Here is a 26,427-nt window from a genome sequence, read left to right on the forward strand (position 1 = left end):
CTAACTACAGAAATGAAACACGTGCTTTTTGCCTAGGTTCTATGGGGCGTGACTCTAGGTCATTCTAGGCAATCAACAGGCACGCTTGTTCACTGACGAATGTTGACACATACAGGTGACAGGTAGTGACTGTTGATTAGTCTTCATTGCCATTCAAGGCTTGTTTGCACCCTTTCTAAGTAACCAGCACCTTAAATTCCACAGGGCTGGACCCCAGGTGGATCCACGAGGGGGAATCTCTCTCCAAATTAGCCCACAGGACGGAGTTTCCAGCTGCCGAGTATTATTCACCCGACTGGACAGATAGAGATTGCACTGTATCAGTCAGCTCTTCCCGAACGCGCCCCTCTGGGTCTTTTTTCCGGGATGCTGTAGGTGGGAGCGAGAAATAAGGTCCCATTGGGCGTCCTGCGCCTGCGCATTTCTGGTAGTTCCTCCCCCGACCGGACATAACGGTCCCCGCGCGGCTCCCTGGACCGGAAGTGGAGCCTAACCGTCGCGGGGAGTTCCTGGCCTTACTCAACGCCGGGCAGTTCTGCCGTTGCCTCCACCCTCGGCCACTGCCGAGGCTTCCCGCAGCCGCCATGTCCGCCAGTGCCGTCTACGTGTTGGACCTGAAGGGCAAGGTACGGAGGGCTCCCCACCCTCCCCGTTGCCATGCAACCGGCGAGGACCTCACCCCTGGGGACCCACCCTGTTGCTGGGTAACCAGCAAATGGGACCCACCCTGGTCCTAAGCAAAGAAACCGATAGCCTCACCCTGTTGCTAGGTAACCGATCTGCACGACCCCGCTCTTTCTGTGAGCAGAGGGCTTAGGCCTCTGTGAGGCCCGCAGGAGGGCGAGCTGCAGCCGGCTTTGCACCCAGGCCTAGAGCCGAGCGGCGGCGCGACCCTTGGCTGGAGGTGGCGGGGCAAGTTGGGACCAGTGTGCCCTCGGGCCCGCCCCGCCCTCTGTAAGTGCAGCAGCTTGTTTGTCAGGCTGTTTCTCTGTGCCATTCTCTGTATGAATGTATTAACGTTTTGTTGTGACTTTAAGTTACAAGAGTTAGGTGTGGTGAGTGGTGGGAGAGCCATTTTACAGAAGGGAGAAAATGAGGCATAGAGAGATTCCACCATCCAAGGTCACACTGGTTATAGAAGTGGCAGGTTTAGGAGTTGAACCCAGAACCACTTGTTCATTGAGCTGATAATGTGAGGAGCACCTCCTAGGTACCAGGCAGGATGTTAACCTTGGGCCGCCTTTCGTGAGCAAAATCAGAGTCCGGTGCTGTCCTCCTGGAGCTCACAGTCTCAAGAAATACAAATAAATGTAAATTGTAATGGAGCTGCAATGAGGATATAACAGAGAGGCTCAACCTTGACTGGGGGTCAGGAAGGCTTCCCAGTGTGAGTGACAAATCTAGCTGGGACATGAAGGAGGAGTTGGACATAATTAGGACCCAGGATCCTCCTCCAGGGATATCTAAGAAAGCTGCTTAAAGGAGGTCTCTCAAATCCATTTAGAAGTGGTCTGCTGCCGTCCACCTACTCCATCCTGCTGGATAGAAGGCAAGTAAATATCAGGCCCTTGCATCTGGGAGCAACAAGAACAAGTGCAACAACATTAAACTTGAAGTCCTACATTAATCAGTGAGAGAACTGTGGGTGTCCAGCCTAGGTGGTGTGAGCAGGCGTTAGCTCAGAAGCAGGAGGACGTGAAGTTCAAGTGCTGCTTCTTCCTGACCCACTCCCCACCCGAGCACTTTCCCAGAGTTCCTTGAGTGGGTTGCCTGCATTGGATGCCACCCAGGGTCAATAGCCAGTGATTCCCAATGTTGGGCTTCCTTCCCCAGCCATCTTAGGGGCAAGGAAAGACACAGGGCATGCCAAGGCTAGGTGTATGCTAGGTGGGTTTCTCAGTCCTGGTATATCTTCTGCTTCCACCTTGGCCACCACATGTCCGCAGAGGTCCCACAGGCTGCCTGTTGCAGCTCACTTGTTCCTTCAGCAAACATTTCAGCAGCATCTAACAAGTACCAGGCCTGTGCTGACCTTTTCACCATGACTGTGGAGTTAGGGTTGAAGTCAAAACTCATCTTTGCTGCTCACCATTGGGTCCTTGGGCATAGGCCTTCATCACTCTGGGTCCATAGTTCGTACTAGCCCCCATGGGCCTGGAGGTCTGGCAGGGGAAACACAAGGATCCAAATGGTCAGACCCAAGTTAGCTATAAGGGCATGGACAAGGCCCCCACATAATGCAATTATGCAACCTTCATTTTGGCTGGAGAGTTGGTTACAGTGCTTCCTGGAAGAGCTAGAATGGTGACCAGGTAGCAGTTAAGTGGATAAGAAGGTGTTGCAATGGGCTCAGTTGGTGAGGAGCAGCCAAAAATTTTGGATAATGCTGGAGTGTAGAGGATGACACAAGGAGGGCCATAGGTGTTAAGGACGTCCAGACAGGAAGAAGAACCAGAGGGAGCCATTTTGATCTCAGGATGGAGGAGCCACTACAAGGAGCTTGTAGCCCAGGAGCAGCATGGTCAGCCCTGCTTGGCAGGAAGCCCCTGAAGCAGCCATGGCATCCTTCTCATCCTCAGCAGCCATCGTGTCATTTATTATTCCACTCCCCATAGACTGCGTGTTTTGAAAGTTTGCCTCCTGCAATAACTGCATTTAACCCCAAATAAGGTCATGGCACACCAAGAAATTTAAAACCACACATCTATCTGTTAACCAGAGCCTCTGATTGCCAAGGAAACTTGCATGGCCATACTTAGTTGATGGAAAGCCCTCCATGACACTTCTCTGCCCTTATCTTTTTTGCTTCTCGATGCCACTCACTCCCCTCCTTGGCAGCTTCTGGCCTCCAGGTTACTGCACTGTTTCCCTCATTTCTCTCACTGGCTGCTGGTCCCCATGGATGTCAGCTCCTCAGACTCCGGCCTAGGTATGCCTCCCATACTGTCCTTTTTTTCAGGCTGGCTTTAATTCATGTCAGTGTGTCAGTGACTCTCAAATTTGTACTGTAGTCCAGAGCACTTATCTGGAGACCCACTGGCGTGCAGGGCACCATGGAGGTCTCGCAGCAACGGCAAACTTGGCATTTCTCAAAATGAACTGCCACCTTCCCCCCCCCCCCCAGACCTGTTCTCCCTCCATCTCAGTGAGTGACAACACCATCCATGGGACTTCCCACATTGGAGACCTGGGCATTACCCTGACCTCTTTTTACTCACCCCCCCGAGGCAGCTACCATAGCCCAGGCTCTGTTCTGGATGGTGGAACATGGCCATGAATGAGTTGAAAATGGTCACTGTTCTCAGGGAGTGTTAAACTCCAGCAGAAGTGACAGGCGAAGTGACTGTCGTGATGTGGGCAGTGAGGTAAACTCATGTTGGGGGTAGAAAGTAATGGGATGTGATCTCACAGCCAGAGCAAGCAGGAAGGAAGGATTTCTTGGAGAAGGTGCCATATGAGTCAAGGCTTGAGAAATGAGAAGAGCCAGGTCACGGCATTCTGAGCAGTGAGAATTGCAAAGTCCCCAAGGCAGGAGCAGATGTGCTGCTCAGAGACCAGCAAGGGGCCAGGATGGCTAGAATGCAGTGAGCCAGAGGAGCATGGGCAGGGGGGCACTGAAGGGACTGTGAAGAGGCAGATAGCCGTGGGAACAGATTTGCAGTTCATTCTGTGTGAACAGGCTGGAGTAGACTGCAGTCTCATCTGGGACCCTGCTTAGAGACTACTCACTCCACCTAACTAGTGCTCCCAGGTCCCCCCATGGGCTTTGACCCCACACCAATGGCCTCTCAGGCACACTGGTCCCTCTGCTTTTGTTCCCTCAGGCCTCAGTTTAAAGGTCATATCCTCAGGGATGCTTTCAGTTCCCTCAAGCAAGTGTGCCAGTGTAGGGACCCCATTTGTCTTGGTGACCTGTGTGTCATCAGGCCCAAAACAGTGCCACAATAGAGGGACAAGTGGTGTGTGCTTGCTGAGTGAGCAGGCCTCTGTGTATCTTTGGTGAGAGCAAATTGCCTCCTGCTCTTTCTTTGAGCACTCTGGGGGCCCCCTGGGGCTCCATGCCGGCCCCAGCCCCCGCCCCCACAATTGGCTACCTGAAGAAGAAAGTAGGCCTTGAGAAGCTCAAGAAAGCAATGTGTTAGCAAGCAGAAGCAGCCCTGCAGGGAGTGGAAGTAGGGCTAGAATCCTTATTCAGCTTTGCTTGTTGTGGAACCTCAGGGAAATAGCTGCACCTCTCCAGGCATCACCATTCATTTCTGTAAAAATAACAGTCCCGCCTCATGGTTGGGGCAGTGTATGAGGCAGTATATACTGTTGGCAAGGAGTATATAAGGGAGTATGTGGGAGTCTCTTAGCCTGGTCCTGGTACCCACAAGTTCACTCACCGGGTCCCGGGTCCCTAAGAGGCCTAAGCCTCAGCAGGAATGGGACAGAGTACCTTGTCCACAGGCCGGGAAAGAGAAACTAGGATAGGAAGGTATTCTTTCTCCATCTCTCCCTCACCCCGTCCCCCCCCCCCCCCCGGCTTAAAACGCTAAAGACAATAATGTATTTTATAACCTACAGGTTCTGAGGCAGGCAGTTCCCAGGTTGGTCAGCTCAGTGATGATCTCAGTGCCTTTCTGAGTCTTGCAGCTGGTTGTCCTCATGGGCCCACAAAAACGGCAGCAGCAGCAGCAGCTCTAGGCAGCATCTCCAAATAGAGTCTTGCTCAGGCTGTCAAAGCCTCAGACCTCTTTTTTATTGCTTAAGGGATGTGTAACTTACATGTAACAAACTGGCTTATTTAAAGCCTAAAGGTTGATGAGTCAGTCATTGTATACGGATGGACAAAAGTAGATTTACAGTTGTAAGTACATGAAGCACAGAGTTGATAAAGCTATTGTAATACAAAACTGCATGCCTTGTTCCATATGAACACTGTAAACCTATTTCTGCCCACCCCTATATACCCAGGAAGCCATAAGAACACATTCTGTCACTCCCTAAAGATTCCTCACACCCCTTTTGTCCAGATGTCTGTCCAGCCTGTCCCCAGGCAGCCATATGTGTTTTCTGTCACCATTTCTCAGGATTTTATAGAAGTGGGATGTGTTACCTGTTGTCTGGTTTCTTTCACATGGCCCAGTCATCCTGAGATTCCGTCATGCTGTTGCATGTATCAGCGGTTACTCCTTTTCATAAACATTCATGTCTGAGCCTTCATAATAACAGTATGGTTTCATTTCCTTTGAGTAAATACCTGAGAGAGGAATGACTGATTCATAAGCTGGTTTAGCTTTGGGAGAACCTGCCAAACTCTACCAAAGTGGTTGTCCCATTCTTTGTTCCCACTGACAGTGGACGAGGGTTCCAGATGCTGCGTGTCCAAACCCACAGTCTGTGGAAGAGAAAGACCAGGATAAGGGCCATGGGGCAGGGAGGGGTGATTCTGAGAGATGCGAGCACTCAGCAGCATCCCCCAAACAAGTGCCCTGACACAGAAAGAAGAGCAGGGTGGGTTAGCACAGGGAAGGCTCTGAGAACATCTGCAATGAGAGCCTGTGGGACATTGTTACAGCACCTGGTGTCTCCCAAGCAATCCAGTCTTGGATCCTTGCCACCCTCCCCTGCAAAAACTCTGCTGGCCCCTGTAGGAGTTCACTTGGGAAACACTCCTTGAAGAAGTCCATGGGGGGTAGCAATCAGTTTGCCTCCAGTCTATGCCCTTCGATGGACAGAAATGTGACTGGGATCCCCTAAGGCAGTGGTCCCCAACCTTTTTTGGGCCACGGACTGGTTTAATGTCAGAAAATATTTTCACGGACCAGCCTTTAGGGTGGGACGGATAAATGTATCACGTGACTGAGGCAAGCGTCAAGAGTGAGTCTTAGACCAGGGGTCCCCAAACTATGGCCCGCGGGCCACATGCGGCCCCCAGAGGCCATTTATCCAGCCCCCTGCCACACTTCTGGAAGGGGCATCTCTTTCATTGGTGGTCAGTGAGAGGAGCACATTGACCATCTCATTAGCTAAAAGCAGGCTCATAGTTCCCATTGAAATACTGGTCAGTTTGTTGATTTAAATTTACTTGTTCTTTATTTTAAATATTGTATTTGTTCCCGTTTTGTTTTTTTACTTTAAAATAAGATATGTGCAGTGTGCATAGGGATTTGTTCATAGTTTTTTTTATAGTCCGGCCCTCCAACAGTCTGAGGGACAGTGAACTGGCCCCCTGTGTAAAAAGTTTGGGGACCCCTGTCTTAGACGGATGTAACAGAGGGAATCTGGTCATTTTTTAAAAATAAAACATCGTTCAGACTTAAATATAAATAAAACGGAAATAATGTAAGTTATTTATTCTTTCTCTGCGGACCAGGTACCAAATGGCCCATGGACCAATACCAGTCCGCGGCCCAAGGGTTGGGGACCTCTGCCCTAAGGGACAGAAGCTGGTGTGGCTCAGCCCTGCCCAGGCATTCAAAATGAAAGTGTCTTCCCTCCCTTCCCTTCCGTCCCTGCCCAGGTACTCATCTGCCGGAACTACCGAGGTGACGTGGACATGTCAGAAGTGGAGCACTTCATGCCCATCCTGATGGAGAAAGAGGAGGAGGGGATGTTGTCACCCATACTGGCCCATGGAGGTGTCCGCTTCATGTGGATCAAGCACAACAACCTGTATCGTATCCCTTTGCGGGAGCTCCTGGGGACTCTTGTGGACATGTATGTGTGCGTCCACACGTGCAGCTGAGAGCTGCCAGCACCTGCGCTGGCTTGGCCCAGAGCTGGCCCAGGCACAGCAAGGCCCAGCCCTGCCCCACCCTCCAGGAAGCTTCCTGCTGCCTGAGGAGATGGGCAGAGAACACATGACAACAAGGGTGATGAGTTTTAGAAAAGGAAGGGGTGTGTGGAGTTTTCACCTGATATGAGGATCCAGAAAGGCTTCCCTGAGGAGGTGGCACACTGGTAGCAGATGTATACTGCAGTTTCTCATAGGATATCACCTTAAATGAGATGGGGAATGAACAGATAGGGTAGAGCTGGGGGAGGCTCCAAGCCCTGGGGTCTGTGAGGTGGCGGCCCAGGCCTCTGTACACTCCTTAACTGCAGCTGCTATGCAGTGGTTGCCACCTCCAAGAAGAATGCGTGTGTGTCGCTAGTGTTCTCTTTTCTCTACAAGGTAGTGCAGGTGAGTCGAGCCACAGGGGCCCCGGAGGGTGTTGGTCACCTGGCTCTGTTGTGTGCTCCCGTACCAGCCACCCAAGAGTTGCAGCATCCCCAAGGAATTCTGGGGCTGAAACCCCAGGAAGTGGGATAGGGGAGCTCCAGCTGCCCAGTGTATGGGATTCAATAGCCTTCCTTACACTTCCCCCGCCCCCCCCCCGCCCACTGAGAAGAGAAAAGTGAATAGGAGATGGTGGGGCTCAGGATAGGGGTGCCCCTGATTCCAGGAGGGACCAGCTGGTTTGGAAGGGCAGAGGCTGGCCAGCTGAGAGTCAGGGGTTGGAGAGATGAGGTAACCCAGAGAAGGGTAGAGCCAGGCTCTACTCAGAATCTCTTGGGGGGCACTCAAAGTAGAGGCCCACCATGGAGAGAGCTGACACATGCCAGGCCCAGGCTGACAGCGGGATAAGGAACCAGCGAGAGCAGCAGATGCAAATGCCCTGGGGCAGGAGTACACGGTACAGTCAGGGAACATCAGGCAGGCTAGTGTGCCCAAGACATAGGGAGTGAGGAACAAAGTTTGGGCTGAGGTCAACAAGGTTGGTGGGACTGAACCATGGTTAGGAGTGTGGGGAGGTATATAAGGCTTAGTGAGTTTAGATTTCATTCCAAATGTGATGAGAGGTTATGGAAGGCTTTAAGCAAGGAGTGTCCACCTTATCTGAGTTATTACAATATCTGGCTGCTGAGTGCAGAAAAAATGTGAGGGCAGCAGGGAGGCCACTGATGAGGTAGTTGTAGCTTCTAGAAGAGAAATGGAGGTGCCTGGCTGACACTGGGTGTGGGGTCGAAGACAGTGGAGAATCAGACCCAGGAGATCCAGGTGGGCCCAGGAGAACTTGCATACTTCCAGTGGCACAGTGTGCAGCTAGCCCAGGAGTCACCTGTGCTGAACTCTGAGGAATGGGCTGGTCTGGCAGTGAGGGCACAGGGAAGGAGAGCAGCAGGTGGGCTCCATTGTGGAGTGCTGGGGTTGTTGCAGTGGGGCCTGAGGGTGGGGAAGTGGGAAGGGGGAGGTTCTCCCTGGAGTGCCAGGCAATTCTCTCTGCTTTGGTGACCTTCCTTTGGTGTTAGTGCTAATGAAACATTTCTCCCTTGGCATTCTTTTCTTGAGCCTTTTAATGTCCTGCTGAAATGGAGACCCTGCATCTGTCTGCACAGCTATACACACTGGCAACTCAGGGAGGCCAGAGTCTCCAGAAGCACCACTTGTTCTGTCCCCAGTGGCTCCGGCCAGAGACCAAGAGTGACAGTGGGGATTAAAGAGAAGCTGCAAAGGGGCCGCAGGCCTGGGCTATCTCTCAGGGAGGGGAGGAGAGTGGGCCACAGGACTGTGGGGCTTCTGACCAGGCCTCAGAGGATGTCTATGACGCCTACCTTGCTTCCCACCTCTTAGCCACACTGCTGCCCTCATTTCCTGAGTCAAAGGTCTAGTGTGTAGTATGTCCCCAAGCCTAGAAAATGTGCAAATGCCGCTGTGGCAAAAGGGCTGTTTCTGGGCCTTGGGGCATGAGGGCATGGCTTTGTTCAGGTGGCTCCCTTCTCCACCCTTCCTCTCAGCCCTCTGCCTGCCCCCTCTGCCACCCACAGGTGTTTTCAGAGTACTTCAAGGAGCTGGAGGAGGAGAGCATCCGCGACAACTTCGTCATCATCTATGAGCTGCTGGATGAGCTCATGGATTTCGGCTACCCCCAGACCACAGACAGCAAGATTCTACAGGAGTGAGTAGTCGGGGTGGGGGCCGGGGCTCCCAGCAGTGGGCAGTTGGGGATCCTTCCCCTGCAGCAGCCTTGCATATCATGAGCATTTTTCTGTTAGTAGGTCTTTATTTTTCATCCACAGACATGCACTAAATGTATGGTTGTTAGGTAGTCAGTCCCTAACTTTTTTTTACTCTCATAAAGGAGGCTGTGATAAAATATCTTTTTCTGGAATCCTGTCCTTCAAATAATGGCCACCATGGATTAAGCACTTTTTTGTGAACTGGGCCCTGCGTAAGCACTTTACACCCACTTGATTCACAATCTGAGGTGCTGTCTCTCGTTCAGGGGAGCAAAGGGACTCTCAGAGAAGCCATGTAAATTGCCCATGTCTTGTACCTGTTGTTCCCCAAGTGGGAGTGGGGTCACCAGGTTACTTCCCAAGGATCAGTCCCCCTCTGTATGCGAGTAGTGGTTTTCCTCACTGCCGCTGTCTCCTTGGACCCCCCCCCCCCCAATGAGTTTGCTGGATTTTTTGGAATTGTAAGATATTCTTGAATTAAACAGCCATAGGTGGAACCAGAGCCTGCCATTTCTGGAGCCTGCTGCAGTGAGGGGCCTTCTCCAAGACAGTCAGTGACTGACCCCTTAACTTTGAGCATGGTCCCACAGGTACATCACTCAGGAAGGCCACAAGCTGGAAACGGGGGCACCACGCCCTCCAGCCACTGTTACCAACGCAGTGTCCTGGCGGTCTGAGGGCATCAAGTACCGGAAAAACGAGGTGTTCTTGGACGTCATCGAGTCTGTCAACCTCTTGGTAGACTTCCTTTCTTTTCTTTCTTTTTTAAATTTAATTTTTTATGTATTTATTTTTATTTTTAGTGAGAGGAGGGGAGGCAGAAAGGCTCCCACATGCACCCCTACTGGGATCCACCCATCAAGCCCACCAGGGAGCGATGCTCTGCCCATCTAGGGCTGTTGCTCCATTGCAGCCAGAGCCATTTTTTAGCATCTGAGGCGGTGGCCATGGAGCCATCCTCAGCACCTGGGGCCAACTCACTCAAGCCAATCAAGCCATGGCTGCAGGAGGGGAAGAAAGAGACAGAAAATGGGTGGAGGGGTGGAGAAGCAGATAGGCGCTTCTCCTGTGTGCCCTGTCCGGGAATCAAACCCAGGACATCCATATGCTGGGCTGACACTCTACCACTGAGCCAACCAGCCAGGGCTCTTTTTTTTTAAATTTTGTCTTCTCCATGATTGTTGTAAAAGTACTTAGGCTTTTAAAACTAGCAAAGCTCTGAGAGATATTTCGGTTCCATGTGATAGATCAGCGGGATTCAGTTTGAACATGAGCTTGTTTTGTCTTTGTGAGCTTTTGTTCTTACTTAGAATCAATATGTGAACATTAAAAAAAAAAGTATATTAAGTTAGAAAGTGAAAGGCTCCATAATCAGAAAGCTCAGCTGGCTTAAGAATTCATTGTCATCTTTGGGACTTCATTCTGTAGGTTTACAAACATCATTGTTTGTCTATAAAACAGAGAACGTAAGGCGTGCTTCTTCTACAACTTGTTTTTTGGGGGGAGAGGGTTATTGTTTTACATATCTTTGTTTTTTTTCTTTAATTTTATTTTTAAATTATCATTAGTTAAAGTTGACCTATGAATTTTAGAATATGTGCATCTCTGTGTACCTGTTATCATTATCTATCAGGGTGCCAAACAGCCCGTCACCCTCCTGCCTCTCTCCAACCTATGGCAGACACTGATCTGGTCCTCGTTACTATAGTTCTGTCTTTTTGAGATTGTCATGTTGAGCCTGGCTTCTTTTACTCAGCATATTGCCTTTGAGATTCCTCCATGTTGCTGTGTTTATTCAAAGTTTGTTTCTTCTAATATTTATTTATATTTATTTTATATTCTGAACCACAATGTGTTTATCCATTCACTCACTGAAGAACATTGTGGTGTTTTCAGTGTCTGGCATTTGCACAGAGTTGCTATAAACATTTCGTGCACAGATTTATATGTAGGCAGAACTTGTCATTTCTCCAGGGCAAATACTAAGAGGCAGGATTGCTGGGTCATATGCTAAGTATATGTTTGATTTTATAAGAAATTGCCAAACTGTTTTCCAGAGTGGCTGCACCAGTTTGCATCCCTACCAGTAACATGTGAGAGTCCTGGTGGTTTCACATCCTTAAGCAGTATTTTTATTTCTGTCATCATAATACGAATGTAGTGGGATCTCGTCATGGCTTTAATTTTGCATTTTCCTAATGGCTCATGCTGTTGAACATCTTGTTATGTGTTTCTCTGTCACCCACATAGACTCTTTGGAGAAGCGTCTCTTCATGTCTTCTGAGCACTTTTAAACTGGGCCGTTTTTTTTTCTGATTATTGAGTTTTGAGAGTTCTTTATATCTTCTGGATATAATTTGTTGGTTATGTGGTTTACAGATGTCCCCTCCTAGTCTGTCACTTGTCTCTTCATCCTCTTGGCAGTGTCTTTCACAGAGGAAACGTTTTTAGAAAGTCCAATTATTGATTTTTAAAAATTGATTCTAAATTTTCTTTATAGTTTTACATTTGAATCTATGATCAATTTTGAGTTAAATTTTACATAAGGTATGAGGTTTAGATCCTTCTTTTTTTTTTTGCTTGCACATAGCACAGTGTTTTGCAGTTCTGACATCATTTTTTGAAAAGACTATCCTTTCTGCATTGAATTACTTCTGCATTCTTGTCAAGATTCGATTGGGTATATTTGTGCAAGACTATTTCTGGACTATCCATTCTGTTCCATTGATCTGTGTATTTATTGCTTCTCCGATACCACACTGTCTTGATAACTAATTTTAGAATAAGTCTGAAAATTAGGTAATGTGATTCTCCGAAGATATGTCTAGAGCAGTGATTTTCAACCTTTTTTGAGCCGCGACATATTTTTTACATTTACAAAATCCTGGGGCACACCACCTACCAAAATGACACTCTAACACAGTACATATTATACATATAGTTAATAATATAGTTTCTAAATGTATTTATACTCACTTAGTGTGAAACCTGGGCCTGTTTCCATGAACACAAAAGGGATATCCTGGCAGGAATGGTAGAAAGACACACACGAAGCTCTTCCTCAACAGTTCTCAGTCTCTCTGTTTTTAGTTTTTATCGCAGTCAAGCTTGAGAAACTCAGCTCACATAGATACGTGATTGAAACGGGAGCAATGTCAAAATAGCTTTGTTGGCCAGAATGGGGAACTCCTTGGCAACAGATAACCAAAAACTGTCCAAAGGAAGATCAGCAAACTTTAGCTTTAAAGTTAGATAACATTGTGATGCATTGTATATCACCCTCTGCGGGGGCCTCTTTTAAAAAGAAAAAGGTCAAATATCTATATACACCATCAGGATAGACATAACCAGCTGAGGCTGAGGCTTCATCTAGTGCTGGCAACATTTACCTCCAGTCCTGACAGGATTAGAAATCGGGACCATGGGGAGGAGTAGCAGCTTCAACTACTCACTGCGGCCACACAATGACAAGTGCGCGGCAGCCCGAGTGGGGACCTTCCTGGGTGTGGATGAGAGGCGGCCTACTATTGGTTCATCACTAGTGGTCAGTATAAATCCTAGAAGGTGATTGGTCAGTGAGCATTCCCTGTGCCTCCACTCTTCCTGTCGCTGATAGCTGGAGGGATTGTGAGGGGAATATTTATGTTCGGATGGAGGCGGCTGGCGGCGGGCCGGATAAATAGCCTCTGCGGGCTGTAGTTTGGGGACCCATGTTTAATTTCCCCACAGCACACCTGACCATGTCTCACGGCCCACTGGTTGAAAAACACTGGTCTAGAGACATGAACAACTTGATGGGGTTGCTTTCCTGAAACCCACGCTCTCTGCTATCTGCCTGGTTGGTACTTTCTAGCTGCCTGGGGCTTGTTGTTTTGGTTCTGAGGTTCTAGCTCCCCACTGTGTCGCCCTTGTCAGCACTTGAGCCTGAATCCTGGGTGTGCAGGATTCAGAACAGCAACTAGAATGCCTGGGGCCTGGAACATGAGAGCAGAGAAGTGGGGGAAGCAGGAGGTTTATATACTCCCCCTGAGCAGCAGGAGATCCGCTTCTGGAGCCAGAGCCAGAGGGTTCGAGAGAGCCAGGTCTGTACCCGGGGGCTCACTTCTACTTCCCAATTCCTCTGCACATTCACATGGGAGCGGGGCAGGGTGGGGCGGGCTCCTTCTTGGCTCCTCCTGCTGAACTTCTCAGTCTTCCCATGCTTGCCTGTGCCTCCTGTCCAGGTTTTGTAGTTGAATTTGGTGGCTAAGAACGAATGCAAGCCAGCTCCACCTCCCCTGCACCCTGCCTGTCTCCACATTGGTTATTGCCCTGACTACACTGTTGGGGCGGCTCAGGCAGCCCATTATGATTGTAACAGACGGTGTGAAATGAGCATGCTTATGCATCCTCAGACATGCATTTTGGACATCTCCCTTACCTGGGAGGGATTTCTGGAGGCTGAGTTCCCAGACACAGCATTATTGAGAGTGCTTCCCAAAGAGATGTGCCCAGTAGACTTAAGGTAACGGTATTTACCTACGTACATTTTAAGCCAAAGGGCAAGATGGTGGCCTCACTAGTTAACTATGCTCCCCTCCTACCTTAGGACCTTGGTTTAAATTGTTTGTTGAGCCCCAAACGTAGTCCATCTCTCTATGGTGTCCTGGGTGATAAAGCAAGTCCTAAGATCAGCTTATAAACTGCTGTGTGGGAAAGTGTGGAGAGTTCAGAAGGTTTGGGGGCATGTGTTGGGGGCTGTGCCTGAAGAACCCTGTTCTCCATACACGGAGGCAGCACAAGGCAGGTGTGAACATGCAGGCACATTAGAACACTCATGCCTGAGTGTGTTTGCAGAGCTGGCAGTTGAGTCAACATCGCCTCCAGAGTCTGGAAGTCTGGACAGAGTGGTAGACTTTAGCAGCCAATCCCTCGGCAGGGATCTCCTCTGGCTTTGGGCACCTATCATGGCTCAGCTGGGAAGGCTAGCTTGTCCTGATTGCTGCCCACAGGCCCAAGATGGGCTGTGTGGCTTTTTGTCTCCACTTCCTGGACCCTCCTTCCCAGCCTTAGCAACTTCATGTGTTTAGTTGCAGAAAGCCATGCAGTTCCAACTCTCCAAGGAGGAAGTAGCCCCCCAGAGGAAGGAATTAGGGGCAGTCACAGGACGAGGGCCCATGGATTAAGGCAGATGGTAGTAGCAGCCAGCCAGAGCCTGGAAAGTGAGGGTCCCTATCTATGAGGCCTCCCTGTGCTGACCCAGATGCAAGCAGACAGTGAGGACACACGTCTACCGTGCTTGCTGAGTGCCTCCTGCCCCCAGCACTGTCTGCTTGCTGACCCAGCAGGAAGCAGTTTGGCATAGCCCCTCAACTAGGAGGAGATGAAACAGGCAGACAGGGCTGGTGAGAGACAGAGGCCGGGCGGCTGCTCTGAGGTTAGGAACTGTCTTTTGGGATAAGGACAGGGAGAGCCAGTGTGGCCAGAGTATAGTGAGGAGGTGGTGGAGCCAGGATCTGTAGGGCCTTCAGGCCTGTTTTGTGTGCCTCAGGACCATAATCCACTCAACATTAGGTATCTGCTCTCATCAGAGGCAAAGGGCTTTCGTGTGGGCATAGGTATTGTTGAAACCTCCAAGTTAAAGACTGGACAGGATGTCCTGCTTCTCTGTAGAGATACGAGCTCAGGCCCTCCACCATGTAAGTGTGGCTGGTGCCTGAGTATCCCAGGTGGCCCCAGACCTGCTTGCTGGTGTGGATGTGGCCTTATGCAGAGTGTCGCTCTGGGGTGGTGGTCAGGGCTGTGGCCCTAGCACCTGCCAGCTGCTCTGTTCCCTTAGCACATGGCTCCCCTTCTTTGTGTCCTTTTCTCTAAAATGGACTCAAGGACCCTGGGACAGTCCCAGTTTTCCCATGAGCCTGTTGGGAGCTTTAAGCACACTCTTTGATACCTCCTGGTTGGCATGAGTTGTAGAGTTGCTCAAGTCATAGCCCAGCCCCACTGACTGTTGAGGGGTGCCAAGGGGGTACCTGGTGCAGAGGAACATTTTGGTCCATGTGGACGCTGTGCTTCTCTCTGTTTAAAGTGCATTGTTATTGTGGATCCATGGTTATCAGACTTCAGGGCAGCCCTGGGGTCAGGGCTTAAGAAGCTCCATCCTTTTTTTTTTTTTTTTGAGCGAGAAAGAGAGAGAGAGACTGACAGGAAGGGAGAGAGGTGAGAAGCATCAACTCATAATAGCAGCACTTAAGTTGTTCACTGAATGCTTCTTACATATATGTCTTGATGGGGGGGTGGGGGGGAGCTCCAGCTGAGCCAGCAATCCCATGCTCAAGCTGGTGAGCCTGCATTCAGGCTGATGACCTCAAGGTTTTGAACCTGGGACCAGAGCATCCCAGGTCGATGCACTATCCACTGTGCCACCACCTGGTCAGGTAGGAAGCTCCATCTTTAACAAGCCCTGGGGATGTGTGCTCAGTGACCTCTATCCACTGTGCTAGGTTGATGCACTATCCACTGTGCCACCACCTGGTCAGGTAGGAAGCTCCATCTTTAACAAGCCCTGGGGATGTGTGCTCAGTGACCTCCACAGGCACCACATGGACTAGCTGCCAGGTCTACCGTGGAGTGTTCAGGGCTCCTCAGAGCGCATGGCGCATGGGAGAACCCTCAGACAGTATTCCAGGCCCAGGTCACCAGGCTTGTCCATGAAGAGAAGCTCATGTTGCCCAAGGCCTAGAGAGTGAGCCCCACGAGTGTCTGCCTCACTGACCCTGGCATGAAGGCTGGTTGAGACTGGTGAGCCTTCCCCAGCTCAGGGGACAGTGAGCAGGGTGTTGAGGATGGGGGTGGTGAGGAGAGTCATGCAGCATGGTGGGGGACAATGGCTGGCGAGCTGGAGCCTCCCCTCATCCCACAGGTCAGTGCCAATGGCAACGTCCTACGCAGTGAGATTGTGGGTTCCATCAAGATGCGGGTTTTCCTCTCAGGCATGCCCGAACTGCGCCTGGGCCTCAATGACAAGGTCCTCTTCGACAACACGGGCCGTGAGTACCCTGTGCCACAGGGGCCCTGTGCATAGAGCAGGTTTCACTCAGGGGGCTTCATCCTGGGTCCAAGTTGGAGCTGAGGGAATGTTCACCTGAGTGAAGGAGCACGTTGATCTCAGGCACATGGTTGAGAAGTATTTTCACATTGTTTACAAGACAACTGTGAAAATTAATGATACCTAAAACTAATATGTAATAAATTAGTAGGATGGACCCGGCCTGGGAATAGAACTTCCTGTGGTAGGGCAGGGCCAGAGTAGCCTCAGGGGTCCAGATAGTTGGAACTTTGTGTTTATAAGCTAATCACCGACCTCCCAGCCTGCCCTAGGCCCAAAATAGTGGTACCCACCTGGTCCCAGTTCCATCTGCAGCAGCAGGAATCAGGGCCTCTCAGGCGTTAGCCTGTTAGAGCAGCTCCCCTCCAGGGCTGGGTTCAACCCACACAGCTCTCTGTGGGACGGGACCCCAGGACCCAAAAGACGGTAGGGCCAGGGCCCTCAGGAGCCCCAAACCATCACCACACACCCACAGCTGGGCTTATTAGTTTTTCAACAAACGTTTCTGAGTAGCTACCCTGCCTGGTGACTTGGTGTGAACCAGGCCAACCAGTCCTGCCCTCAGCCTCCAGGTGGGTAAGGAGAGACGGGTGGGGAGGGTCATCTTAGAACCAGGCCCCTTTGTTCACTGCCCAGGATACTGTCAGATTTGGGTGTACTCTGTTCTGCCAGGGTGGGCCCCAGGCAGTGGGAGCATTGCTGAGAGTGACCTGGAGGCTCAGGTCTGTCCTGCCCTTACTGCCCCCCCCTCAGGTGGCAAAAGCAAGTCAGTGGAGCTGGAGGATGTGAAGTTCCACCAGTGTGTGCGGCTATCCCGCTTTGAGAACGACCGCACCATCTCCTTCATCCCACCCGACGGCGAGTTCGAGCTCATGTCCTACCGTCTCAACACCCATGTGAGTGCGCCAGGCTCCTCTCCCCTACGGCTGGCTCTCACCATGGGCAGTGGCCGTGAAGGCTCTGGGTGTGGGTAGGGTGGGGATGGGATGGGTTTCCTGCATAATTCCCGTGGTTGGGACAGTCCCTATCCAGAATGAGTCTCCAATCTATGAGGTGACACCCAGGGAAGGTACAGGGGCTGCCCTAGCTCCAAGGAACCTGTGTTTGAAAACCCAAACTTTATGAAGTACCAGGCCCCTTTGGCACCACTGCCCCTTCCTGTCCAGTGTGGCCCATCATGTTCTCTGCGTTTCCATGGAGGCCCTTGGCATCTTCCTGCTGCCTCAGTGTCTGCATTCTGGTCTTACCTAGTGCAGCTGTGGACTCCCAAGAGCCCCAGGCAGCAGTGTGTCGAGCTCACACCTGGCTGAACAGTCCCCTGCCCTGGTCCCTTGTCTCGCCTTTGTGAAACAGCCAGGTGTGAGTGCTGGCTCCACTCTCCCCGGTAGGTCAAGCCTTTGATCTGGATTGAGTCGGTGATTGAGAAGCATTCCCACAGCCGCATTGAGTACATGATTAAGGTACGTGTTTGTCCTATGTACAGAGTCAACCTGGGGCATGGGACAGTTCTTCCTGGTGAGGGTGTTTCTATGTGTCTGGCCTTTCCAGAGCCTTTGGCAAAGAGTTCTAACACAAGGCTGGGGCCGCTGTGCAGCTCAGATTCCCGTCCTGGGCGACAAGGCCTGTAGCTGTCATCCTTGCTTCTTCACTATGAGCTCAGATTCAAGAGTGGGCTGGGGACACGCAGTGTGGTCTGACAACCAGGAAGGCTGGCACTGTTGCCACTCAGTGAACTGTATCTAGCCCATGCCAGCTGTGGGGACACAGACCTTGTCTCAGGAGGCCAGGCTGGCCGGAGGGAGGGATGGAAAGCCCCAAAGGCCAAGGAACAGGAAAGCAGAAACGAAAATCAGACTCAAGCTTACGCAGAATCTCAGGTGGTAAGAGATGCCATGGGTAGTACCAGAGAATGTGTGGGATCAGCGTGGTGGTGGGTCCCCAGGGCCAGGCCAAGGGGCACGTGGTCCTTGTGGGAGCAGGCTGGCTGGGTGGGGGCTGGGCTCTTCTCCCCTTTGCAGTCTTGACCACTTGGTCCTCTTCTCCAGGCCAAGAGTCAATTCAAGCGGCGGTCAACAGCCAACAACGTGGAGATCCACATCCCCGTGCCCAATGATGCTGACTCACCCAAGTTTAAGACGACAGTGGGGAGTGTCAAGTGGGTCCCTGAAAACAGTGAGATCGTGTGGTCCATCAAGTCCTTCCCAGTAAGCACCATTCTCAGTAGGGTGCCCCCTCCAGACTTCTGCCTACATTTCATGTGCTCCCTCTGTCCCACATTGCACTGTGGCCTTGCAGCTGCAGGATACCCCCCAAGCCTTGAGACAGGGTACAGGGCTAGGATCCGCACCTGGGGCTTCTGGGAGGGTCAGGAAGGAGGGCGGATAGCTGAGGAGCTGGCCAGGCAACGAAGAAAAGCTGGAGCCTCTGGGAGAGCGGAGGCTGGCCCAACCTTGTGGGTGCCTCACCCTCTTCCCCTTCAGCATTAGTGCCTTCCTCTCTTTCTCTCTCTCTGCCTCCTTCCCTTCCTCCTTTCCCTTTTTTTTTTTCTTTTCTTTTTTTTTTATGAAGTGAGAGGTGGGAAGGCAGAGAGACAGACTCCCACAGGAGCCCCGACCAGGATCCACCTAGCAACCCCTATTTGGGGCTGATGCTCTGCCCATCTGCTCTTCCACTGCTCTGTTGCTCAGCATCCGAGCTTTTTTAGTGCCTGAGGTGAGGCCATGGAGGGAGCCATCCTTAGCACCCAGGGCCAACTTGCTCATTCAAGCTATGGCTGCAGGAGGAGACGGGGGTGGGGGGGTGGGGGGGTGGGGGGGGTAGGGGGGGTGGAGAAGCAGATGGTTGCTTCTCCTCTGTGCCCTGACCAGGAATTGAACTGGCAACTTGCACGCACAGGGCCAACGCTCTACTGTTGAGCCAACCAGCCAGGGACTATTTTTTATTTTGTATATTTTTGTGTTCTTTTTCCTTGGTAAGGTTATGGTTATGTAGTAGTTTGTTTATTTTTTTCAGATTTTTTTTTTTTTTTTTTTTTTTACAGAGACTCAGAGTCAGAGAGGGGGATAAACAGGGACAGACAGACAGGAATGGAGAGATGAGAAACATCAATCATTACTTTTTCATTGCACATTGCGACACTTTAGTTGTTCATTGATTGCTTTCTCATATGTGCCTTGACTGCGGGCCTTCAGCAGACCGAGTAACCCCTTGCTTGAGCCAGTGACCTTGGGTCCAAGCTGATGAGCTTTGCTCAAACCAGATGAGCCTGCGCTCAAGCTGGTGACCTCAGGGTCTCGAACCTGGGTCCTCTGCATCCCAGTCCGACGCTCTATCCACTGTGCCACCGCCTGGTCAGGCTCAGGTTTGCTTTTTAATTTACTTGTAATATTTTTCCATTTTGTAAGTGTTTCATTTTAATTTCTTAGTCTTTTTTGTCCTAATTTTCATTTTTTGAGTTAGATTTTTAACTCAATTATTTTTTGTTACTGAATTTGCATTGATACAACAAGTATTTAAGCCATAGATGTCCCGCTGAGCCCTACCTTCGTTTTGTAACCCATAGCAACTGACTTGCTATATTTGATATTACCATTATCCAGAAATTCTATAGTCAGATAGAGTTAAGTTGTATTATTTTGTTTGGTTGTTTGGTTGGTTGGTTTTTAATTTCCTGATAGAAGGGCCTTTTGTTTTCCATTTCCAGGTGGTACCTTGAGGTCAGAGAATGTTATTCATACTGTTTCTTCTCTTAGAGTTTATTGAAGTGTTTGTTGTAGGCCAATATAAGGTCAGAGTTTGAAAATATCCCATCCCATGTGCACTTGAGAAGGTAAGGCTCTGTTACCAGGATAGAAGGTTGTCATGTGCACCCACGAGGTCTGCGTTTGCACCGTGACGGTACACTACCCGCTGGGCTGAGAGCTGGGCCAGCTCTGCCTCCTCCAGTTCCCATTCATCAAAAGTTGCTGTTGTGTTAGTTGGCTTTTAGGTGCTCATAATTATTATGTCTTCCTATGGGGTAGTCTCTAGGATTGTGGCCTAAAGTCTTGCTCTGAATGCTCCCTGTGGCAACAGCCCCTGCTCTGAGGCTCTGGCAGCACAGAGTTAGGTTTTGGTCCATGGGCCAAACTGTAAGTTTTCCCATTAATTGAAGACTGAAGCTCACATATGTTGGCATGAGCTCTTTGAGGTGGGTGTTGAGATGTTCCCACCTCACCCCCTGTGGAAGGGCTTCTCTGCACATTCTTTGGCTTTGATATTTCCTTGTCTTTCTAAGGCTCAGAATTGTGATCTGGTTATTGTTTCAACTAATGGGGCTGATTTTATTTCTTTGTTGCCAAGACCATATTATTCTTCCCTCATTGTCCCAGAGTCTTGACTCAGGACACGTCACCAAGTCAGACACAGTCTCTGCTCTCAGATTGGCCCCAGCAACTATAAACAGAGTGACCACTCTGTCCCAGGGAGGGAAGCATGAGCCCAGCGTCAGGAGCCCTGGCCCTGTCTGAGGTGTAAGGACGGCCCTACTCTGGGATAGAAGCAGCCACTCCTGCTGTCAGAGCCCTGGGGGTCCAAGATGGCAGGGTCCCACGTGTGACAAGGCTGGTGCTCTACCCTGCTCCCTACTGCTCGGAGTGAGATGCTCTGGGAGCTTAGATGACCAGGCCAAGACTCCTTATTCCTTGCTCTAGGACTTGGGTTCAGTCATTCCTGGCCCTGCTCCGAGCCCCATCTCCACAGTCACTGTTCAGCTCTGGGCCAGCTCCTCAATCAGCCCCCACCTTGATCTCTTACTTTTGTTACCTCTCCCTGTTCTTCATTCCTCATTTTGACAGTCCCTTCTTGCTCTCATATACATATCCTCCTGACACTGGATACATGGGTGTTCACTTGGACTCTCATCCCATGGCCGCCCATACCTGCACACTCCCGCTTTTCTTCCTTCCTGAGGCCTGTTGGTCTCATTTGCTTTGAAATAGTTAGTCTTCTGTCTCTGGGAGCTTGTGAAACTTTCTGTTGATCCTTAGATTTCGATAGTTTTGCCCATCATGGCCTCCAGTCTGCAGTAGGGCTGGTGGGGGCAGTACTAGAGGCCTGGAGGGTAAGTGTGCGTGTGTTAGAGGAGCTATGCTGCTGGGTATCTGCCAGCCACATGGGAAAGGGCTCGGTGGGCGGGCTGGCAGCCCATGTTCTCCAGGGTCAGCTGTTGGTTAGCCCAGGCCAGAGCCTCAGCCTGACCGTCCTCACCCTTGTCTGTTTCCCCAGGGTGGCAAGGAGTACCTGATGCGGGCCCACTTTGGCCTGCCCAGCGTGGAGGCTGAGGACAAGGAGGGCAAGCCCCCGATCAGCGTCAAGTTTGAGATCCCCTACTTCACTACCTCTGGCATCCAGGTACGTGCCCAGGGCTGCCAGGGCCCAGAGCAGATGTGGACAGCAGGGACAACTAACTGTGGTCAGCCCAGGCCCAGAGCATTGCAGGTGACACACAGCAACACAGCCAGCCTAGAAAGGGCTCTCACCGGCCCGCCGCAGCTCTGCTTGTCTGTCGGCAGCCCGAGCCCTGGCAGAAAGAGGCCCGTCCTCATCTCAGACCTGGCCCTGTGCTTCAGCTCTAAGCCTGGAGATGCACTCGCCACCAGAACTAAAGTCGGAGTCTCTAATGTCCACAGACTTGTCTCTCTGGGGCCATCTTCCTGGGCACCTCCATGGGAAACCTTCGAGGGGAAGAAAACCCCGGCCCCTCTCCAGCAGTCTTCTAGAGGCTCCATCTGTGAGCACACAGCCTGGCTCTGCTGCATCTTCTAGAAGCAGCTCCACCTTCCCACAGTCTCTGTGAGGAACAGATAGACTGCTACCCTTCACCTCCCCCTGTCGCCTGTCACTCATCACAGCCTCCCCCACCCAGCTTCAGGGGGATGATTATGGGGGTCACCCAGAGGGGGACAGCATGGTGTGCTCAGGGCCCTGCTACCTGTGCCCCAGGTGCGCTACCTGAAGATCATTGAGAAGAGCGGCTACCAGGCCCTGCCGTGGGTGCGTTACATCACTCAGAACGGAGGTGCGTGCAGCCCACCTGTGGGGCGGGGGTAGGGAGTTCTGAGAGGGACCCTAGTGGCCAAGCTGCTGCCTCCAAGGTGACTGCCCTGGGTGCACTCATGGATACCTCCCTCCTGTCTCCTAGATTACCAGCTCCGGACCCAGTGAGGGGTCAGTGCCGCCCTGGTGGAAGCACCAGAAGGCCTGCCAAGCCTGCTGGAAGGAGGAGTACACCCCAACACTGGCCACTGTCCTGGCTCTGCCAGGAGACCCCCTCCTCCAGGCACACCTGCTGTGCTGTCACCACTCTTGTCCTCAAAGCCCCTTCTCCCGGAAGTCTCATCTTCCAGATGTCCTGTCTCTGCCCCCAAGTCAGTCTGAGGGGAAGAAAGTGAAGTCTTCCTCCTAGAGGTCACATTGCAGCCTCCAGGCTGTTGAGCCCCAGGCACCAAATAGATGGGGACACACTCAGCAGCTGCCGCAGGGCCACGGCTGGCTCGTTCTGACCATGTGTTTCATGGATGTCTGGGGTTTTGTCTTCTTCCTTCGTTGCTGTTTACGTGAACCTGCTGTCCGCTCCTCCTGCTCCTCGCCCTGACACACAGCACTTAATGAGGACAGGACCCCTTCTCGGCCTCCTTCCACAGTGGGCCATCCTCCACTTGGGGCCAGAACCCCAGCACTTTGTCCCCTTGGAGGCTCCCACCTCGACCCACAGGCTTCGATAAGGTGCTTCCCCAGGACCAACCTGTGCCACACTGCTGTCCCTCAGCCACACCAGTGTTTGTTCCACCATGTGAGGCGGGTGCAGTGAGGGCCACTGGCCTCAGAGGGTACAGGTCATCCGCATCTGTGCTTGGTCACCCTCTCCCGTCTCTGTTCGTGTCATGATTAGATTAAATTTCATGAATTATACCCTGCCTTCCCTCAGATGACTGGTGCAGATACCACCTAGTTGACCAGGGGCAGGTGCGGGGCTTACACCAACCTGTGTCACCAGCTCCCAGCACCTCTAACTTGCCCCCAAAATGAATGGGGGAATAAGCAGTCAGTGGACAGCAGAGCCATTGCACTGGACCCTGGGACGGACCAGAAAATTCTTTCACCTCATCCGAGGTGACTTGCAACCCTCAACTCAGATTGCCAACAGCTTGCTGCCCTTCCCCTCAACCTGATGGTCTTTCTCAGAGTGTGGTCCTCAGGCCAGCAGCTTCAGCATCCCCTGGGAGCTCACTAGAAATGCAGATCCATGGGCCAACCCAGTTTGCCAAGGTAGAGTCTTGGGATGGCTCAGAAGACCAGTTAACAGAGCCTGCATGTGATTCATACTCACACTGGAGCTTGAGAACTGATGCCTGATCCACAGAGGGGAATATGGCAGGTGCATGGGCAGGAAGTGGCTTGACTTCCCAGCACGGGCACCTGCCCTCCTGCTCGCTGCTCCTCTAACCATGATCGCTCCACGTGCCAGCCCCTATCTTTAAGGGCTGTGCTCCTCCCATATCACCCAGTTCCCCATTGCCAGTCTAGTGAACATCAGCCCAAGTGGAATCTTAGCCTTCCACCTACTTGGAGTAAAGAACACTGCCCCAGCCCAGGGCTCAGTCCACAGCATTTGGAGGCACCCATTACAGCAAGCCTGATGGCCTCCCAAGGTCCTTAAGTCTGATCTCATTTTCCATTCTCACTGCCATTATACACTCCAGTCTCCAGAGTCCCCAAGGGACAGAGAGAGGTCATCTATAGTGCAGAGTGGACCCTCTGCTACCAGTGTAGTTGGGGATTGTTACTGGCAAGGCCACTATAAATACACAAAAGCATAAAATAAAATGAACATGCTCAGCTGAGCCCACAAGAAAGGGGAAGTCTGGCCCTGGCCAGTTGGCTCAGCGGTAGAGCGTCGGCCTAGCGTGCGGAGGACCCGGGTTCGATTCCCGGCCAGGGCACATAGGAGAAGCGCCCATTTGCTTCTCCACCCCTCCGCCGCGCTTTCCTCTCTGTCTCTCTCTTCCCCTCCCGCAGCCAAGGCTCCATTGGAGCAAAGATGGCCCGGGCGCTGGGCATGGCTCTGTGGCCTCTGCCTCAGGCGCTAGAGTGGCTCTGGTCGCAATATGGCGACGCCCAGGATGGGCAGAGCATTGCCCCCTGGGGGGCAGAGCACCGCCCCTGGTGGGTGTGCCGGGTGGATCCCGGTCGGGCGCATGCGGGAGTCTGTCTGACTGTCTCTCCCTGTTTACAGCTTCAGAAAAATGAAAAAGAAAAAAAAAAAAAAAGAAAGGGGAAGTCTGTATGAGCCTAAAGCAAAGGAAGCAGGCACCAAAGAAATAGCATGAGGTGGTGCTCTTGGAAGTGTGGGAGTTTGGATTTAAGGGCTAGGCTGTTGGTGGGATTTTGGGCATGTGGAGGTTGGTGAAATGCCACGGAGACCCCTGCATGGTTACACTCACAGTAGGAAGATTGCCTGATTGGAAAAGCTGCCTGCCCTCTGGTCCTGGGAGACGGGAAGTGCTCTCTTTACTCTCTTGGCTGAAGAGCGGTGGAGAAAAGGCCTCCCCTGAAGTCTTGTAAGGACCAGTTTAGGACTGAAATGTACACTGCCCAGAGGGGAGACACCTAAGCCAAGTCAAATGGAGCAGACTCTGGAGGGGTGACTCCAAGGTTCTCCCGCAGAGATAGAGCCACCCTACACGAGTGCACATCTGGAAAATTATAAAACATGATTAAGAGTCAGCCAATACTGTTATCAGTAATATACCCTAAGAGGTGATTTACAGGCAAAAGGACTCAAGTTTAATTTCTTTTTTTTTTTTTTTTTTTTTTTAGCGAGACATAGAGGGACAGATAGGGACAGACACGAAAGGAGAGAGATTGGAAGCATCAGTTCTTTGCAGCACCTTAGTTGTTAATTGATTGCTTTCTAATATACCTTGACCAGTGGGCTCCAGCTGAGCCAGTGACCCCTTGCTTAAGCCAACCTTGGGCTCAAGCCAGCAACCTTGGGCTTCAAGCCAGTGACCATGGGGGTCATGTCTGTGATCCCACGCTCAAGCCAGCAACCCCATGCTCAAGCTGATGAGCCCACACTCAAGCTGGATAACACTGCTCAAACCGGCGACCTTGAGGTTTAGAAACTGGGTCCTCAGCATTGCAGGCTGATGCTCTATCCACCTCTCCATCACCTGGTCAGGCAGGACTCAAGTTTGGAAAAGAATGAAATGCCATTAAGACAGGATTTGTATATAGATAACTTCTACAAATCAGAAAAAGAACCCAATAGAAAAATGAGCAGAATGAGCAAACAATTCTGAAAAGAGAAAATACAGTGTGTCCGTAAAGTCATGGTGCACTTTTGACCAGTCACAGGAAAGCAACAACAGACGATAGAAATGTGAACTCTGCACCAAATAAAAGGAAAACCCTCCCAATTTCTGTAGGATGTTGTGGCAGCATGTGCGCTTGCGCAGATGATGATGTAACACCGTGTATACAGCAGAGCATCCCAGGCCATACCAGTCGAGATGTGGGCAGTACAGAGGAAAGTTCAGTGTGTTCTGTGGCTTGCTAAATTTGAATCTGTGACCAAAGTGCAACGTGAATATCGGCGCGTTTATAACGAAGCGCCACCACATAGGAATAACATGACTCGGTGGGATAAGCAGTTGAAGGAAACCGGCAGTTTGGTGGAGAAACCCCGTTCTGGTAGGCCATCAGTCAGTGACGAGTCTGTAGAGGCTATACAGGATAGCTACCTAAGGAGCCCTAAAAAATCTGTGCGTGAGCCCACATCGAACTACACTGAATAGGTATGAAACTGGGAGAGTTTTCCTTTTATTTGGTGCAATTTCACATTTCTATTGTCTTTTGTTGCTTTCCTGTGACCAGTCAAAAGTGCACCATGACTTTACGGACACACTGTATGAATGGCAAATATGAAAAGATGTTCAACCTTGTCATAATGAAGGAAATAAAGACCACAATTAGATGCTATTTCACACATCAGATTGGCAGGGAAAACTAACATGATAAAACCATGTAGTAGTGAAAAAGTGGAGTTTCAGGTCATATTTATGCTCTAGTAGTTGTGTAAATTGATATAATCACTTTTCAGAATTGGCAAGGCTACAGAAAAAATGCCTGGGCTTGTGTGCACACAATGGGTAATGCTGCACACTGATGACATATACTTTACACACTTTGTGTGTTACATCTCAGCTTTCAAAGCTTAAAAATAGAAGTGCTAACAGCTAAAAGAAAACACCAGACACCATGTTAATGAAATAAGCAAATTGCAGGAGGATGTTTTCTTGTTATTTATACAAAGT

The 26,427-nt window shown here is 51.0% G+C and overlaps 1 protein-coding gene across 1 annotated transcript; it reads left to right on the forward strand.

Annotated features, from left to right (window-relative positions):
* Positions 1-479: 479 nt before the first annotated feature.
* AP1M1 (adaptor related protein complex 1 subunit mu 1) lies at positions 480-23,018 on the forward strand. The gene is made up of 12 exons (XM_066348726.1): positions 480-626; positions 6,506-6,662; positions 7,101-7,168; positions 8,794-8,924; positions 9,576-9,723; positions 15,884-16,010; positions 16,823-16,965; positions 17,458-17,529; positions 18,115-18,273; positions 21,335-21,460; positions 22,052-22,127; positions 22,251-23,018. Exons 1-12 carry the CDS (start codon positions 585-587, stop codon positions 22,271-22,273), a joined length of 1,272 nt encoding a protein of 423 aa, XP_066204823.1. The 5' UTR covers positions 480-584; the 3' UTR covers positions 22,274-23,018.
* Positions 23,019-26,427: the final 3,409 nt, after the last annotated feature.

Source organism: Saccopteryx leptura, chromosome 1 (assembly GCF_036850995.1).
Source record: "Saccopteryx leptura isolate mSacLep1 chromosome 1, mSacLep1_pri_phased_curated, whole genome shotgun sequence".
Lineage (NCBI taxonomy): Eukaryota > Metazoa > Chordata > Mammalia > Chiroptera > Emballonuridae > Saccopteryx > Saccopteryx leptura.

Coding starts and splice junctions, on each gene's coding strand:
- AP1M1 (XM_066348726.1), top strand. CDS start 585: ATGTCCGCCAGTGCCGTCTACGTGTTGGACCTGAAGGGCAAG. Junction 9,724..15,883: donor TCGAGTCTGTCAACCTCTTG/GTAGACTTCCTT, acceptor CTCATCCCACAG/GTCAGTGCCAATGGCAACGT. Junction 21,461..22,051: donor TCACTACCTCTGGCATCCAG/GTACGTGCCCAG, acceptor CCTGTGCCCCAG/GTGCGCTACCTGAAGATCAT.